Here is a 17,542-nt window from a genome sequence, read left to right on the forward strand (position 1 = left end):
CTCTCTCTCTCTCTCTCTCTCTCTCTCTCTGTAGTATTATAATAAATTAATAGTCTAATATATCACAATCACATATATTAAATGCCAACGAAAGCAAAATCATCGGCATGTATGAAGCAACTATTACAATGTACGAATTTATCATTTGCGAAGGGATTTCACTATATTAAACGACACAATGATCGTGAGTGATAATAGAGAAATTGATATACGGATAAATAAATATTAGCTTAAATAAGAATTGAACTGTTATTACGGAAAATATCTCGCCAGTTACCATCGGAAAGATAGATTTTCGAAAAGAACAAAATTCCATTTTAGCACGCATTTCGTGTCATAAAATTTATATAATCTTGTGACACGGAGATCCACCAGAATCCGACAGAGAAGATTAGAGAGGTAGGATCGTATTAATCAATTTCTGCTCACATTGTTAGTGATAGTTAACGTATAAGCGAGCTCAACCGAACCAATCGAATCGGTTGTGGAGGGACCGATGGAATATACGTGTTCACGAGGGATTGTGCCAGGATTTCCGAGAACGTCCAGGAGATTCAGCTACACTGCAGACAGTCTCGAATTTCGTCTCTTCTCACTTCTCATATCCGCCATGTATCGCCTGGCTGTTTCAAATAATGCCTGAATACCTCGAGTTTAGATTTTCTTCATCTTTCGAATAACACGTGCCGAGAATCGTCAAAGTCGAAATCAAAGGACGAATCAAACACTATTGTATTGTAAAGATTTAAAAAGTACAATTATTATTATTAATTAATAGTAAATATTTTCATTCAAATATTGAATTAATATAATAAAAAAATTTTATTTTTTTAAATTTAGTTATTGTTATCAAAGGCTAGTTATATTATTATTATGTTTGGTAATACTTATTAAATATTTACAAAAGTAAAATTATTTTTCATGACATTAACCGAACATTTGATTAACATTATTTCACTCAGCAGTTGTTGGCTATTATTAAATTTTTTTTCAGTATAGAATAAATTGAATATTCGATTAATAATATTATACATAATAAATTGCGTTATTATTTGAATAATACATTTAAAGAATAAAATTTCCAAGCTAAAGAAGACCACGATCCGAATTCAAACATTCCAACCAAGTTTCTATTCTTGTTAATTGAATCAATTTATTCTACAGCAATTCATTATTAAATTATTACTGAGTTGGTCGCAGAATATATTTCTCTCCCGTTAAAATCTTTCATATATTTGTCTTTTCTTTATTCTTCCTGCGGTATCTCAATTGTTGACGAGTCGCGAATCTCTCGATCAGATTTGGAACAACGCAAATTACGCTTCCTTCGCTTATTCACCATACTATTTCGCGCCATCACATTTCACGAACATTTTCGTCGAACGTTTCAGCAAATATTTTATCTTTAGCACGAATGCCGATTTTCCTGAACGTCGTCGATGCGACAACGGTGTTTTCCCGATGTTACAAATAATTGCGTAATATTTGTACGTCCGCACTTTGCAGGAGCTCGATTGTGGAGCATCGTTGTTCTCTCTCAAAATATCATTTCAACATAACGACGTTAATTTAGCCGGCGAGTAGTTAGGCACGGAAAAGGGCGGAAGGACGGCATAGTAGGTGTTTACTGTTAAGGCAGAGATAGGCGGCAACGGCAGCAAAATGTGATGGCGAGGAGTTTACTGCAGAGTTTCCCTCCCGTTGAACGGAAGAAGAGGAGCGGACCCATTACTTCGACGTCTTCGTAATATCCGGCATCCTTATCTCAAGGTCGCCCAGCTTCCGGTTATATTCCGGTGCACTCTATATCTGTCGATTTTCCAGGTTACGCGGCGTGTCTATCAAGACACTATATTCTATCGATTTCATGAACTTTACAGTTTTACATCAGTTAACACTAAAAGACACGATCATTAAAGAATCCCGATAAAGCTTCCACTTACGACTTGTTAAAAATATTAAGCTATCACAAATTATTAGCTAATATTCTATTAATTTCCTCTCCTTTCACTCCTGTTAAAGAAAAAAGAATCATTAAATTAACACAATATACAAGAGGACATTCGTTCCCTCCTAATAAATTTTGACAAAATGAAACAATCATTAAAAATAAATATACTAAATTTTAATAAATTATTTGTTTGAATAATGCCAACTAAATATTTAATAAATATAAACATATATTTGTTTGATACAAAAATTATTAATTAGCAGATCTTTTTATTGTGTAAATATTTATTTAGTATAAGAGTAGAGTTTAGTTGAATACTATTTAAATAAATATTTATTAAAATTTAGTATATTTTTTTCAGTGATTAAATTATGAAAATCATTTTTACAATATAAAGTTAAACACTCATTGGCCAATGCGTTATTCGTATAAAAGTTCGCTAAAGTTTCTCGAAGATTGGCTTTAATATAAGTATTTTAATACGTTTTGTATGAAGATAATTTTTTGTCCTCCCTTGACTGAAATCTTACATCCATAATAACTAATATTACTTATAGTTAATATTTATGCAACAATTCATGAAATAATTATTAAACAAAAAAAAAGAGGACAAATCTTTACATCAGAGAAGTAAAATCTATTGTTATGATCAATCTCACTTAATGTTAGACAAGTTTTATCACAGCGTACCAGTTTCTTTCTGTCATGAAACTTGATTTCGCTTTCATGACTGACAGACCGATCTCCGGGCCATTTCGAACTAAATGCTATATCTACTCAATATCACTCCCGTTTGATATCGCACATTCGAATTTCGATGGGCAACCTGTCGCGAGATCGACAAGCTAATGCGCGTAATGCCCATAAAAATCGATGCGGCTTAACGCGCGGTGTGGCTTTTATCAGTACAGACCACGAGAATCGACGACATCACACGTGCGAGGAGTGTGAAGAGGCATTTCATAGTGGTGTAAAGTACAACTCGTCGTTGCGAGATAAAAAGGAAGAGAAAGAGAGCAAGAGCGAGAGAGAGGACAAGAAAAAGAGAAAATGTATCGGTCGATAAAGCCTCATGGTTATTTAGATAACCGTGCATCCGCGCGACATCACGGCAGCGGAGGAACCGGGGAAGAAAAGAAAAGGTGCTGCTACGACATAGAACGAGGATCGAGATTATCGATTCTCGAAGCGAAGAGAAGGCAGAGACTCGTCGACGCCCCTTTGCTCGAACGCGTCGCAGGCGAAAATATGCGACAGCTAGAAATAAAGGCCGGTTCCGCACGAAAGATTACCGGTTCCCCTGCTGTTCCGAGCTGCTCCGAAAGAGGAGAGGTAGTCGAGTCCTTCCGTTTCGTTTTTCTTCTCGTTTTCTCTCTCTACTCGGATAGGTATGCGCGTCCATAATTCCTCGCGTTCGCGAGAAAACGTGCGCGCACTAAGTCCTACGAGAGATAGGCGAAAGAAGATTTAGCACAAGATTTCGATATATATAAATAATCAATATTACACTTGTTATAACGCTGAATATATAACAGTCGATATTAATATAAAAATAATTCATCATCTTTTGATATTAAAAATTTTTTAATCTATAATTCCTACACAATTATTACAAATAACATAAAAAACTCTGAAAATAAATTTAAATCCGATCTAAAAAAAATAAAGAAAAATAAAAAATTGAGCATATTACGATATAACAAAATATTTCTATATTTTAATGAAACATTCACAGATCTGCATCCTTAAATATTCATACAAAAGATAGTCAATGAATCTGAGGAATGTCTGGAATTTGTGAACGAGTTGGGCAATCTACGATTGGGCGTGTCCAGCTGTATACATTCAAGACAAGGTAGTCATTTAGAATGCTGCTGCGGTTAAAGGTGAGGGGATAATTAGATCAACAACTGTTCTTATATCAAATTTTTCAGTATAAAAAAACTAATCCGGAGAAAAATAAGAATGTGGACGCATCTTTGTATGAACCTATTCGCTGTTACAAAGTTTTGAATCCATCCCCCAAGATATATCTCACTATAAGAGACATTCCGTACATAGGTAGGTATAACAGTCGTGCAATTGAGGAAATAAACGCGCGAGTCGCGTAAAGAAGAAAAGCGGACGGAAATTCACACGGAACAACTTTCCTTTACTACACGGTACTCGTGACAAAACAAATACACATTTATTCGCGGAAACTTTCAAATGTTGGATGGATAGGAGCGAGGCGGTGGGTGTCCATCCCTCGCCAGAAGGAGGTAGAAGAAGATAAGACAAAACTGAAGTTCTTCTCTCTTAGAATCGACCTTCTCCACAATATACGTATGTTCATCCTAAATACATAAATGTCTTGTACATGCGCCTTCATCCTCTCACTTCGTCTGCCGACGTGGATGTGCATTCAGAAGACACGACCACCAAGGTGCGCAGGGTCATCGCCGAGGATATGCAAAACACAGGGTTGAAAGGGGAATGTCTGCCAGCGCAAATTCCTCAGGCAAATACATACCAAACAGGTATTACGTGAGAGAATTAAAGGAGAGAACTAGATAATTTAGAAATACCTATAATTTAGAAATATATATTTTTCGCAATAAAAATTATTTACAGATTTTAGGATCAGAATATTAAGATCAATCTAAGGTGCCTATAAGCATCAATATAATTAAATTCCTTGTCAATTTAATTTGTGATTACAATATTACTACTCTAGTTCCGTTAAAATTGCATTTCAAGATTGAAAATTAATTCGGTGCGCAGTTTGAGGGATTGAATATGAGTAAATAAATTCACACAGAATTATTATATTAGATCCAACTTGACCGTTTAGTACCTTTATTTCTGATTTGTTGTGTAATCATATTACGATTTTATAAGACGCTTTATATTGTCAAATTTAGAAATATAATTTAAGAAATGAAAAAATAGTATAACAGTAAAGTATATAAAAATGAAATGTCATACATAAATTTTATCCAACCTGGTCGAAGCTGTATCTGCGAGAGGCGTCATAAAGATCCTGAAAGGCAACTGAGGAAGTTTCAGAAAGGAGAAACTCATCGTAAGAAGACTCCGTGTAAGGAAAGAGACATCAACTGAAGCTATAGACCACCTTGGATCTACACGAGACGACGCGAACGTCGCGACGCCAGGACCATACATCACCGACAGCGAGATAAAAGTTCGTGCAGTGCTCATTGCCGCGAAATATGGTGGTAAGCGAGCAGAGTAGAAACGAACAATGGTAGTTATCGCGTAAACAATATATTCTATGTGCAATATATTCTGCAATATATTCTATGTGCGTGTAATTGTGAGTCATAGCGCATTCTCAGGAACAAATCAAATCAAGGTACATTTGATTCTAATTTGCAGCACAATAAATTAAAGCTGAATCTATTGTCTATTGAAGCCTACAAAAATACGATTTTTGCATCGAAAATATCTTTCTATAAAAATCTTTCTGTAAAAAAAAATCTTTCTATGTAAAAAATATTTTCAAATGCAATATACATTGCAATATACATATAATATACAATATTATATTTTTTTGTTAAATAATTCAACAAACTTCAATATTTGTTAAATTTCCGTTATCTAAATTTTTTTTCCTTTGTGAACAGGTTGCATTTTCGTATTTTTTTCGATTTTTAAAGGCGCATGTAAATAAATAATAAAAGCATTGTTGAGTACAATAGACGATGTGATGAAAACGTGAACAAGTCATTAATTGGTTTTGCAAAGAGCTACAAAAGCAAACAATAGGCGCGAAACGAATGATAAAAGAGGAAGAATTTACCACGGAATACAAAAATGATATCTAATAATGAAGAGAATGGTATGACCAGTATTAATTAGTAAAACAGCTGTCTATTATTGATTTGAACTTTAAGTTTTTCTTAAAAACAGGATTTCAATTAGCAAAGAAAAACGGTATTTTGCAATAATAACAGCGCAAAATAAAAAATAATTCGCATATAGCAATGTAACTATAAATGCAATAACTTATTTTGTAAGTCGCGTTATTATTAGAATTTTTTAGAACAATATTATTTCATTACTGTTATTCTTCAATTTTATGTTTTCAGTAATTATTACTTAAATAATGTAATAATTAACAATTTGAATCACTAATTTGATTTCAAATTGTTAATTAAATTTATGTATGTTAATTAAACTTATTACTTAATTAAATTAAAAGATACATTTCTTATTCACTATAGCTGTTAATTATTTCCATCCAAATCTAATCTATCAAACTACTTTACTTTTAATTCGACTACACGATAATGATGGTTATTAATTATAATGATTATAATTAATTATAATGGTTAAATTCCGCAGTTCACAAAAATAAAATTTTTCTGCGAAAAATGTTCTTTGATTTATAAACATAATCTTTTTTTCTTTCATACTATTCAATTTTATATTTTCAAAATCGCAAGTCATCATTAAGTGACCGGCTGAGGAAAACTAATAGCCAATCTTATATATTTCGATGACATTGCAACGTGAAAAACGATACATGGTCATACCGCGGAAATTACGTGTATCAAGTAATCGTTTGGCTAGTTTGTAACGCGTATTTAAATCGTCTCTTGTAATTCCGCAAGCCGGAATGTATTACGAACGCATGCATACACACACGCACACCGCGTAGATAAATTACACGTATGCGCATTACCAACCAGTTTCCGTTACAGTAACCGTTGGGAAATCAGAAAATTATAGTAATTTTAGCAAGAATTAGCAAAAGAAATAAAATACAAGCTTTATATTGCGCAAAGATTTTATTAGCGCGTCACAGAATTAGTCTTTTTCAAACTCGATTCAAGTAGAACCAGATCCCGTTCACAATGAATTAAAGGAGAAACCGTACAAATAAGCGTACAAATAGCAAAGTAAATCTGTGTGTCATTCACGCAATAAAGCGAGAAAGCATAGAAAGCATCTAACGAAAGAAATACGCGAACACTGAGTCTGGTTGCATTAATTGAAATTCTGATTGAAAAAGGACAAATTAGAATTTTCTGGTTAAATCTGTAATAATCCTAATTAAAATAACTATAATATATTCTGATATGATTAGAATTTAGTTCATTTTCAACTACACACAGAAAAATATCATTCTATTGATAAAAAAAGTGATTTAATTTACTTTCTTCGTTTTAAGCAACATGATTAACTTCAACAAAGAATATTTTCTTGATAATGATCTTAAAATATATTTATAAATTTTAGAAGAAACTCATTATTATGTACTCAAAATAAGAACTCATTTTCTTTTAAACATTATGAAATTGATCGAAGAAGTGACTTTATATAATAAACAAATTGAATTTGTTTTAATTTAATAATCTTTTGAATAAATTTGATGCTTGTGATGAACTTATGATAGATTTGCGAACTTTTATATAAACTTTTGAAAAATACTTGAACCAAGTAATTATTCTCAGTGAAATATTAATGGACGCAATAATGTAATATCTCTAAACCGTAAAATGAAATTAATATACACATAATCTCGAATTATGTTTCACAAAAATTAACGTACATTTATATCGTTGTCCAATATGTGCCCATGCGCACCGTCGTGAGTGATATGAGCTTTTACGGGTACATGCAAGGCGGAAGTCAGGTGGGGGATCGCGTACGGACGATAAATTATAATTAGAATCGAGCCGAATGTGACAATCTCTGGCGCGCGTGAATCATGTATTAACCCAGTCGCTAATGGGTATTAACCGTGAGCCGTTTAAAATTACAACTCCTCGATTCCCTCCCTCTGTATATTCGTCGCCGCGGACGAGATAGCGAAGCGGAACGCTTTATCCCGGTATATACAGCAACCGTCCGGTAGCAGCGCGCGGTTCGACGCTTCCGGGATCGCTTTCCACGCTGCACTTACGATACTTGCAGATTTAATTAGCGCGAAATTCCTTGACAAATAAACCGCAATAACAGCTATGATTTGCGCATACACACATATATATATATATATATATATATATATATATATATATATATATAGAATTTATTGTACATTCGACGTCATTTGCATTTTATATTTGAATTAATAATTTAATATAAGAATAAAAGAATTTCAAATGAAGCTGTTATGTGTATCATAAATTTGAAAAATTTGAAAATTTTTCATTATTTATACATCCAATTAAGTATACGTTTTTAATAGTGATTATTCAAATACTTATTATGTTTTTAATTTAACTTGACAAAGACGAAACGTTTGGCATTATTAGTACTGTCGCGAATTCTTAAATATTATTAGATTTTAATTTAATATTACTTTTGTAGCGGAAAAAATAAATTATCTTAAGTGATCTAAAATTACAAATTTTCCTTGATCGCAATTTTCAAAGACTCGTTCGCGGCAATTCGGGTATATCACCAACATCAATACTTACGACATGAAACACCAGGGAATTTAATTAACGAAAAATGCTTTGACTAGCGAATCACAAAGTTCATAGCGAACTGAACGAACAAAAGGAATGATTTTTCTTCCCCGACTTCGCGCAATATGACAGAATAGCTCGTAAAAGCAAGACTTCAAAGAAATTAATAAAAAGAGCGTCTAAAAAAAGAGGTAATAGTATTTAAAAATTATAAATATCGCCATATCTAAACAAACTCAATTTACTCATCGGTAATGTCGCGACGATTTCTTTTTTACTTTGTTTCTTCATTTGCATTTCGCTTACTGCGAGTTAAAATCCAATTTTAGCCTCCATCCGGATGAAATTACGAATGCGCAACCTTTTAACAGAGCTAAAAAGAAACGCGATACTTGCGATTTAATTAAATCATAAAATATGACGACTGAGCGGTGGTAATTAAGTATCCTTTTAGAGGGTTTTAAGTATCCTTACTGATATACCAATTTACTCTTTCACGTCGTACGTCGCGGAGACACTTATCCCACATCCCGAGATGCATTTTATCCCGGTGGCCGCATATGTGTCCTTCCAAGACTGCAGTTTACACTATGGTACTTTGAAATTTAATTAACGAGCATATCGACCGTAAGTATTCATCGAACATCAAACCAGATCATCTTGTGTTTCAATCATGCGTGATCGATATTAAGAAACAATGAGCGGTTAAAAAAGAATGGATCATGTATAACCGGTCGAAATACGATTTAATTTGTAGCTTTAATTCACAAATAGTCGCGTTCATCATACATTACAATTTTGCAATTTTCAACGTGTCAAATATCTTTATAATTAACACAGTTTTTCGTAAATTAATTATAAATACATTTAACTTCTCTTTGTCTTCGTTAGTTAAGATGTCCAATTTCTCTTTAATTTGATTATTAATTTAAAGAATAATAACTTCTAAATTAATATTTTTTTAATTTAATGAAATAAAATAAAATAAAAAAATTAGCTGGGCCAGTCGTAATAAAATCTATTTGTTACGCGCTTCACCTTATACAATTTGTGTAATTTTATTCTAAATCATATCCTGCGAAAATTGTACAAGGCAATACGAACAAAATTTTTTCATTGTATTTTTTTTTCTCTTGCATTTCACTCATCCAACTCGACATTAGTTACGGCCGAGTTAATTTTATTATTGTAACGACGAACACATTGCTGACGACGAACACACGTGAGTAAGAGCGCGTAATTCCGGTCCGAGATATTAATAATGGTATTGTGAGCTTCAAATCTGAATTTCGAGAACATTGTCCGCGCGTTCGCGACCAACGTCACGCGCTGTCCTCTACGCGTAAATTATGCACAAACCGTGATCATTAAAAATTTATTAAACACGGTTACAGCGTTCTCGGGGTTCAAAGAACATTATCATGCGCGCTTTGCAAGTCGCTCATTACAGAAGACAATTACGTTGTCTTCCTGTTCTTTTCACCGAGACGGACAAGGCAGAAAAAAAGATGAAGCGACAGATGATATATAATGACATCGCAAGTCATAAAACAACTGTCGTGTACTTGCAATTTACGTAATTTTTGATATATTTTGTCGCACGCATCGATAACGAAAAGATCGAAGACCAAGTGATAAATCGGTGCACACTCTAAACATTCAAAGCTCAACATATCATAAAATAGCGCAATGTTCCGAAGCATACTGAACTCATTTAAAAATATAATCACTTCATTTTCCATGCGATTCCAAAACGCTCAATATAAACGTTTCTATAATAAACAGTTTTCATTAAAATTTTATCATGCGCAGGTTATAATATGAGAGCGGAGTAATTATATGTGTATTCATTATATTCCTGATGATCTGCAGAACCTAACAAAAATAATTTAGAGGAGAGATCTGCACGTGAAATGCGCACGCTTTTATTATAATAACCCGATATACGCGTGTGCGTGATCGGCCGTCCTTTGACGCCGCCGCGTATCTCTATTAAATCAATATTTATAACGGCATTGGCCCAAGCCGTGACATAATAACCGACGTAATTTTAATTAGCATTATTGCGCAAGATGTTCGACCGTATCGAAACAGGCTTTTAACGAGGGTAGTTTACGAGTATCGAATTACTTTACGGAGATTAAAATCGCCGCCTAACGAGGTCGCCCGGTGGTATAAATCGCTGTCTTGAAGATCTTCACGCCGCGCATGTCACAAGGAAAAATATAGAAGAGAGAAAAAAAGGGTTGGAAGAATGATCATTAGTATACATGACGACGAAAAAAAAATAACAGATAAGACGGATATTAGTCAGGGGATCAAAGAGAAAAGGTAATGTGTACGCATAATATCTGGCGTGCTCGTTAGAGACAAGAGACGATTATTTCACTTGTTCATCTCGACGAAAATGTAGAAAATAATGGAGAATGACGACGCAGAGCGAGCGAGCGTGAGTGACTCTTTTACTGGTATAGTTAACTTTTAGACTCACAAAGAATATTAGACTTCGCTCCCTCTGGACAAACTGTAATCTTTGATTACGTAATACGATATAATATCGTAAACGTAACATAAGAAATGAGAATCTGCGTTGGAACATTGCAGAAATAAAGACCCTTGCTATTAATGCACACCAAGCAATTAAAAGCGAATAATATGCGAACGAAGAAAGAAGATTTGTAAAATTGCAAAAGTAATGTAAGGATCCGCGTAAATCTTTTCACGTATTTTTTAATTAAAATTTCTCTCTCTCTCTCTCTCTCTCTCTCTCTCTTTCTCTTTCTCTCTCTTTCTTTCTCTCAGCAAACATGAGTACAAAATGTAAAAATTTACAGACTAAACGGAAGGTTATTTCTAAGCTTGGTATATATTGTATAATAATTTCAATATTCGAAACTCAGCAACTATAATAGACGCGGCAGCAACAAATTATCTTAAAACTAATGAAAGATTGCAGGTAAAAAATTAAAGAAAACAACAGCATGGATTAATAGCGTAGTTGTCATTTGTATTCACGCGCATAAATGATATCGTTAAAAATTTATTAATCATGACCGAGAACGCGAAGATCAAAGCACAGAAAGTAGGTAGTATGTATGCTCATTATTCGGCGCATGCCGTGCTCGTTAGGATAGGATAATTCGATCTACTCACCTCTACGAGGGTGATGAGGATGATGAAGAGAGGTGGTGGACAGCATGTGTAGTGATCGGCGTAGTATTTTCGGTCCCGCTCCTCTGTGAGGAATTCATCGCCGATCATGCGGACCATCCTGAAAGCACAAACAAATCGCAATAAAGTTTAAAATCATATACAACAATGCACGCGTTAAATTAATGTGAATATAAAACTATATATATTCTATTTGATATATACAAAAGCATATCTCCTCCTTTTCTTTCCTTTTTCAAATATATAAAACGATCTTTTTTATCAAATAAATGTGCTGTTATCTAATTCGATTTATGCAAACAATACTGATAAATTTTGTATTATAATAATAATGTGCATATCAAAAAATGATAACTACTTGTGTGTAAATACGTGTAAATCGAATTTATTCACATTACTGCGAGAAGCATCTACCAAATATAATATGTAATTTTCCATTAATTGGTTCATTGTACCGTGTAAAAATATCATGCAACTATAATTATTATGTATTAGCAAATAAATTATTCCCTTGTCGCTAGAGGTAAATGTGTTTTTCAAGATGAAATTCATAATAGCATTTTATGTACACTATTGCTATACTGTGCGCCAATATAAACGCAATCGAATATTTTCAATTAAACTTCATCATAGTTTCATTTCGGAAGAGTTCAACACGGAAAAAATAACCTGCACGCGATCGAATCTTTTGAGCCAAACTTCGCGAAACGACTTCGTTTTACGTGCGTTGGACATAAAAAAAAATATATAAAACAACCAATCTATAAATTGAATGTAAACGCGGTTATATTCCCACAAAGTAATCTATATAGTATTTACCTAAAACGTACAACCGGCATTTACTTCAATAATTTTTGCTCTTCCGAAAAGTTTTTTAAATGAACGAGAGTAATAGTTACAGCGTGTTTGATTACACCGCGCGAAATACAAATAATTCGAAAAAAATCCAGCTGTTCTTTTGTGGGACATTAATAACCAAACGATTTAGTGAAAACATTCGACAGATATCTAAATTCAAGATGGCGATCAAAAAAATAATTGTTCATCCAGAAATGTTTTCATTAATTCATATTATTCTATTGTTCCAATTGGTAATAACTCGATACAATAGCGCAGAGTGAACAACAAAGTCATCATTTTGAACATTGTTATTTTGGAAAGCATCTTTTCGTTCGCGTCGTTGATAACAGCGCCGGCTGCCTTGTAGCGCTATTGTTGCTACAATTTCATGTTGCATCTATCAACGAATGAATACTCGGAGTTAGAATGCGCATGTAATCGGTAAACGCTACAGTAACAAGTTATATTCAGGCAATTAAAAAAAATTTTTTTCTCCACCTCGTCGGATATGTATCCGTAAACTAAAATTTATAACGTAATCGAGTTTAATTAATGAGAATGTAATTGGAGGTTTAAATTTACGAAGTTCTATTTCTAGAACGGACAGACGAAAAGTATAAACGCGGAAAACTTAATTGCGCGCACAAACAGACAAACATCACGAAAAAAAAGCGCGTAATTGTGCTTAACAATAATGTAGTTGAAACAAAAATGACACGCCGCAAACGTTAAAGAGAAAATTTACCTAGTTTATAATTTACTTCGTGAAAATTAAAATTTTGTAGGAATTTAATATTTATAATATTGTTTAATAATTATAGTATATTATAATCATATGTATACATAAAATATAACCATCAGATTATACGATTCCAAAGCTGGGATTCAAGACAGGGTTTCATTTAAGTGATCACTTAAAAAAATGGGGCTACATTTTTTGCACAAGACTACATAACTTGAAAAATAATCTGTAGAAAATCTTTCAGAGAGTATTCTGAAACTAATCGCCAACCTTCTGTAGCAATTTTAGTCTTACGAGGCGCCTCGTTAATCGTCGCCAGGGGTAGCGAAATAATGAGGAATTAACTTCGGTGAACCTCCTCCGCTGGTCGATTCGCGAAGAAAAGAAAAATACTCTCGCGAACAATTACGCGCAAACTCTCTGTTACCTATAGCCTTCATTATCCTAGAGTATTCTTTTCCTTTCATTTACGACTTTCGTTACGAATGAACGCCTGGAGGAAACATTGCCGGAAAATCCTTTCTAAAGAATAGCAGTAAGTGGCGATAAAAGATTCTTTGCATACAAATGTTAGTTATTTCCCGACAGTTGTTTCAATTCTCCATTTTTTATAGTGTCATCAAATCATTTTGGAATCATTTGAATTTTCCCAAAATGAGTTCCTTACATATAAAAGATTTCATAAAACTATTACACGAAATATAGTATTAAATTCATAATGTTAAATTATACTTAATTTGAGTTATTTTTAATCATTTCTATAGGTCGTTTCTAATCAATACCAGGTATGTAAATATGAAACCGGAATTTACCAATAGATGGCCATAGCTGTCAATGTAGTTGCTGACAAACGGCGCCATTGACGCCATTTCCTTGTTCTGACATCTGACAAAAATTTTCAACTCACAACAATACAAGTTTCATACAACAGTATAGTTTGTAATACCGTTGAACAACGTCAAATTTTATGCCTGGAAACTACGATTTGCGGACAGCATTGATTTTCTGTTATCCATTTGAAGAAAACTGCTGCAGAATCGCATCGAATGCTTGTCGAAGCTTACGGTGAGCATGTTCTTGGTAAATCACAGTGCTTTGAGTGGTTTAAAAAATTCAAAAGTGGCGATTTTGACGTGAGAAACGAAGAACGTGGAAAACCACCGAAAAAGTTTGAAGACAGCGAATTGCAAGCATTGTTGGATGAGGATGACGCTCAAACTCAACAACAACTCGCGGATCAATTGAATGTGACACGAGAAGCCGTCTCCATACGTTTGAAATCCATGAGAAAGATCCAGAAGATCGGAAAATGGGTTCCACATGAACTGAATGAAAAACAGCAAGAAAACCGAAAAACCACTTGCGAAATGCTGCTCGCCAGGTACAAAAGAAAGTCATTTCTCCATCGAATTGTGACTGGCGATGAAAAGTGGATATATTTTGAGAATCCTAAGCATAAAAGATCATGGATAACTCCAGGCGAACCGACATCGACTGCAAGGCCAAATCGCTATGGAAGACAATGCTCTGTGTTTGGTGGGATCAGAAAGGTGTGATCTATTATGAGCTGCTGAAACCTGGCGAAACCATTAATATTGAACACTAACAATGCCGACAACAAATGATCAATTTGAATCAAGCTTTGTGTGAAAAACGATGGGAATATCAAAAAAGGCAACATAAAGTGATTTTACTTCATGATAATGCACCATCACACATAGCAAAACTGGTCAAGGAAACGATTGAGGCATTTGGTTGGGAAATACTTTCTTCCGCATGCGGCTTACTCACCAGACTTGGCTCCGTCCGATTACCACTTATTTGCATCGATGGGACACTTGCTCAAGAGCGCTTCACTTCTTACGAAGATATACGAAAATGGCTAGATGATTGGTTTGGCTCAAAAGAGCAACAATTTTTTTTGGCGTGGCATCCATAAATTATCAAACTACCGATGGGCAATACTTCGAATAAAATATTTTTTATCATTTTCATGCAATAAACGTATATTTTCTATTAAAAAATTCCGGTTTCATATTTACATATCATTAATTTTTGTCTATAACAATAAAGTTAAACAATTTAACTAAAAAAAATGTATTCAAATTTAGTTTATTATTTATCAAGTGTATACATTAATGTTGTCTACTTTGGAATTAAACCGCAGAAATGAATTTAATTTACATTTTGACATGGAAGTTAAAAATAACAAAATGTTTGATCCGATTGGGCCATCCATGATATCCAGTATAATAAATAGATACATGTCACAGAAAATCATTTTTTCGAATTGCTGTAATCGTAATAATTATAAGTTCTCAAAAAGGGTTTCGCATGTCAAAATAAAAAATCCAAAAAGTTACAAGTTTCTTTGAACTTAAGCACTATTCATTTTCCCCGCTTTTTTTCGTTTCGATCGTGACGACGACGACAATGAACAACGATGGAGCGGATAAAATAATGATCGAGACGAGGCCGTCGGTTAAGCATACAAACGACACTGATAAATCGACTACGCTGATCGCGGGTCGTAGAAAAAAATTCGATATCACATACGAGCATGGTAATAAAAAACACAATCTAAATTCGGACGTGGCGCGAAGGGAAGGCGGCACGACGAGGAAAGTGGCGCGAGCGGTACGATGTGAGCGCCCTTATACCTAACTTCTCTCCGCGATGCTATCTCTCCCGTTACGTAGGAGCGTAGAATAATTACGAAGAAATATTGGCCCGTAACTCAGTCCACTATCCATAATATCTGCAACGTTTATGGCGCCAGAGAGATAAACCATCCTCCCATCTCCCGCTATCTGGTGGCGCGTGCGCCACCGCTGCGACCGCACCACCACCGTTTCGATTCGCTTCTCGGTTGGATTTCGAGATGCACGTGCGGATGGTGAGTACTTGTGCACGCTGAGTACTTACAGCACATGCACTTACGTGACGGCTGGCGCGCACGAGTACCGCGATCGGATTGATCAGCGATTAATCGAAGCACGAGCATTTGATTTCATTTTGCCTGAAGACAAGTTAAAGTAAAACGTTTAGCACGATTTAAACTTGTAAAATTAAAACTTCACAAATTTTAATTTGTTTAATTAGACATGAAATTACCGTTAACTTCCAATGAATTGAGCTGTTGACAGCATAATTAAATTTATTTACTAATATCGAAGTATCGCAATGTGTCTACATATAAAGTAAAATTATATAATATATTTTTTATATTTTATATCTGATATTTTTATGCAAATATTATAACAATATTATAACATGAGCGATATATTATAACATTAATTTTTTTCTTAATAATCAATATAACAAATAATCTAACAAATAATAATATAACATATAAAAATGAGAATTTTCAATTTATTTTCAATAAGAAACAGTAGGAAATAAGATTTTAAAGATTTGTTAAATTTATGTAATTTAAACAAAAAAATCCCATCTTTTATATCGACTTTATTTTGCCAATTTTCATTTATTAATTTTATTACATTGATAAAACATTAATATATTCCATGACAGTTGTATCATGGATATAAATTACAAACGCTGTGGAAAAAGTAAGCATAAAATAAAACATCGGACATATATGTTTACATCGCCATATTATTCAAACTCTAGTAAATATTCGTTACAAACAGTTTCAGCTAAACAGTTTCATGGCTAATGGAAATCTGTGCTTATAATGAGCATTTTATTTTCATATAATCGTGATCCACGCCAATTAAAAGGCATCAGAGCGGAAATCTTTTTTTGCGTGACATACGTATCATGAGATACATGTATCGCATCCTGCCTCTTGTGAAGGGAAATATATATATATATATATATATATATACACAAAATATGAAATGTATATTTATATACAAAATATTTATATTTATATTTATACATATATAATATAAAATGTAAGTTTCCTTCATACCTCGGTATATAATCTCTTAAATATATAATCTTAACATATATAATCTCTTTCACAGTCAATTTCTTTAATTACTCTAGTTCACATACTAATGGAAATCTGTTATCATTTTATAGATATGTAATTTACTATTGAAAATCGCATTTGAGAAGAATACATTTCGAACAATTCTCCTTTTATAATAATTCCATGCAAATCCAATGACATTCGTGATGATAAAACGTTAAACTTGTGCTAACTTCCTTTACTCTTCGCGCAAATTAATTCTTTTTAAACTGAAAGTTAACTTTAAAGTACGACAAAAGAAGATATAGAAAAGATTTTCGTATTGTTATATAACTAAATAAAGAATAAGTTATAGACAATATTATAAATAATATCGAGGAAATATCATATTTCTATAAATATATTATTTCAATATCTATATAAAAAAAAAAACTAATTATTAAAATTAAATTTCAAGATACATATATATATATATATGTGTG

General features: G+C 33.3%; 1 protein-coding gene across 1 annotated transcript in view; it reads right to left on the bottom strand.

The window, feature by feature from the left end:
* LOC105623965 (protein rhomboid-like) overlaps positions 1-17,542 on the bottom strand; it is a 176,199-nt gene that overhangs the window by 114,665 nt on the left and 43,992 nt on the right. Inside the window, exon 2 of the mRNA XM_012205334.1 lies at positions 11,524-11,641. Within this exon, the coding sequence (XP_012060724.1) occupies positions 11,524-11,641 (118 nt within the window). The remainder of the gene's footprint in view (positions 1-11,523; positions 11,642-17,542) is intronic.

This window comes from Atta cephalotes (genome assembly GCF_000143395.1).
Source record: "Atta cephalotes unplaced genomic scaffold scaffold00069, whole genome shotgun sequence".
Taxonomy (NCBI): domain Eukaryota; kingdom Metazoa; phylum Arthropoda; class Insecta; order Hymenoptera; family Formicidae; genus Atta; species Atta cephalotes.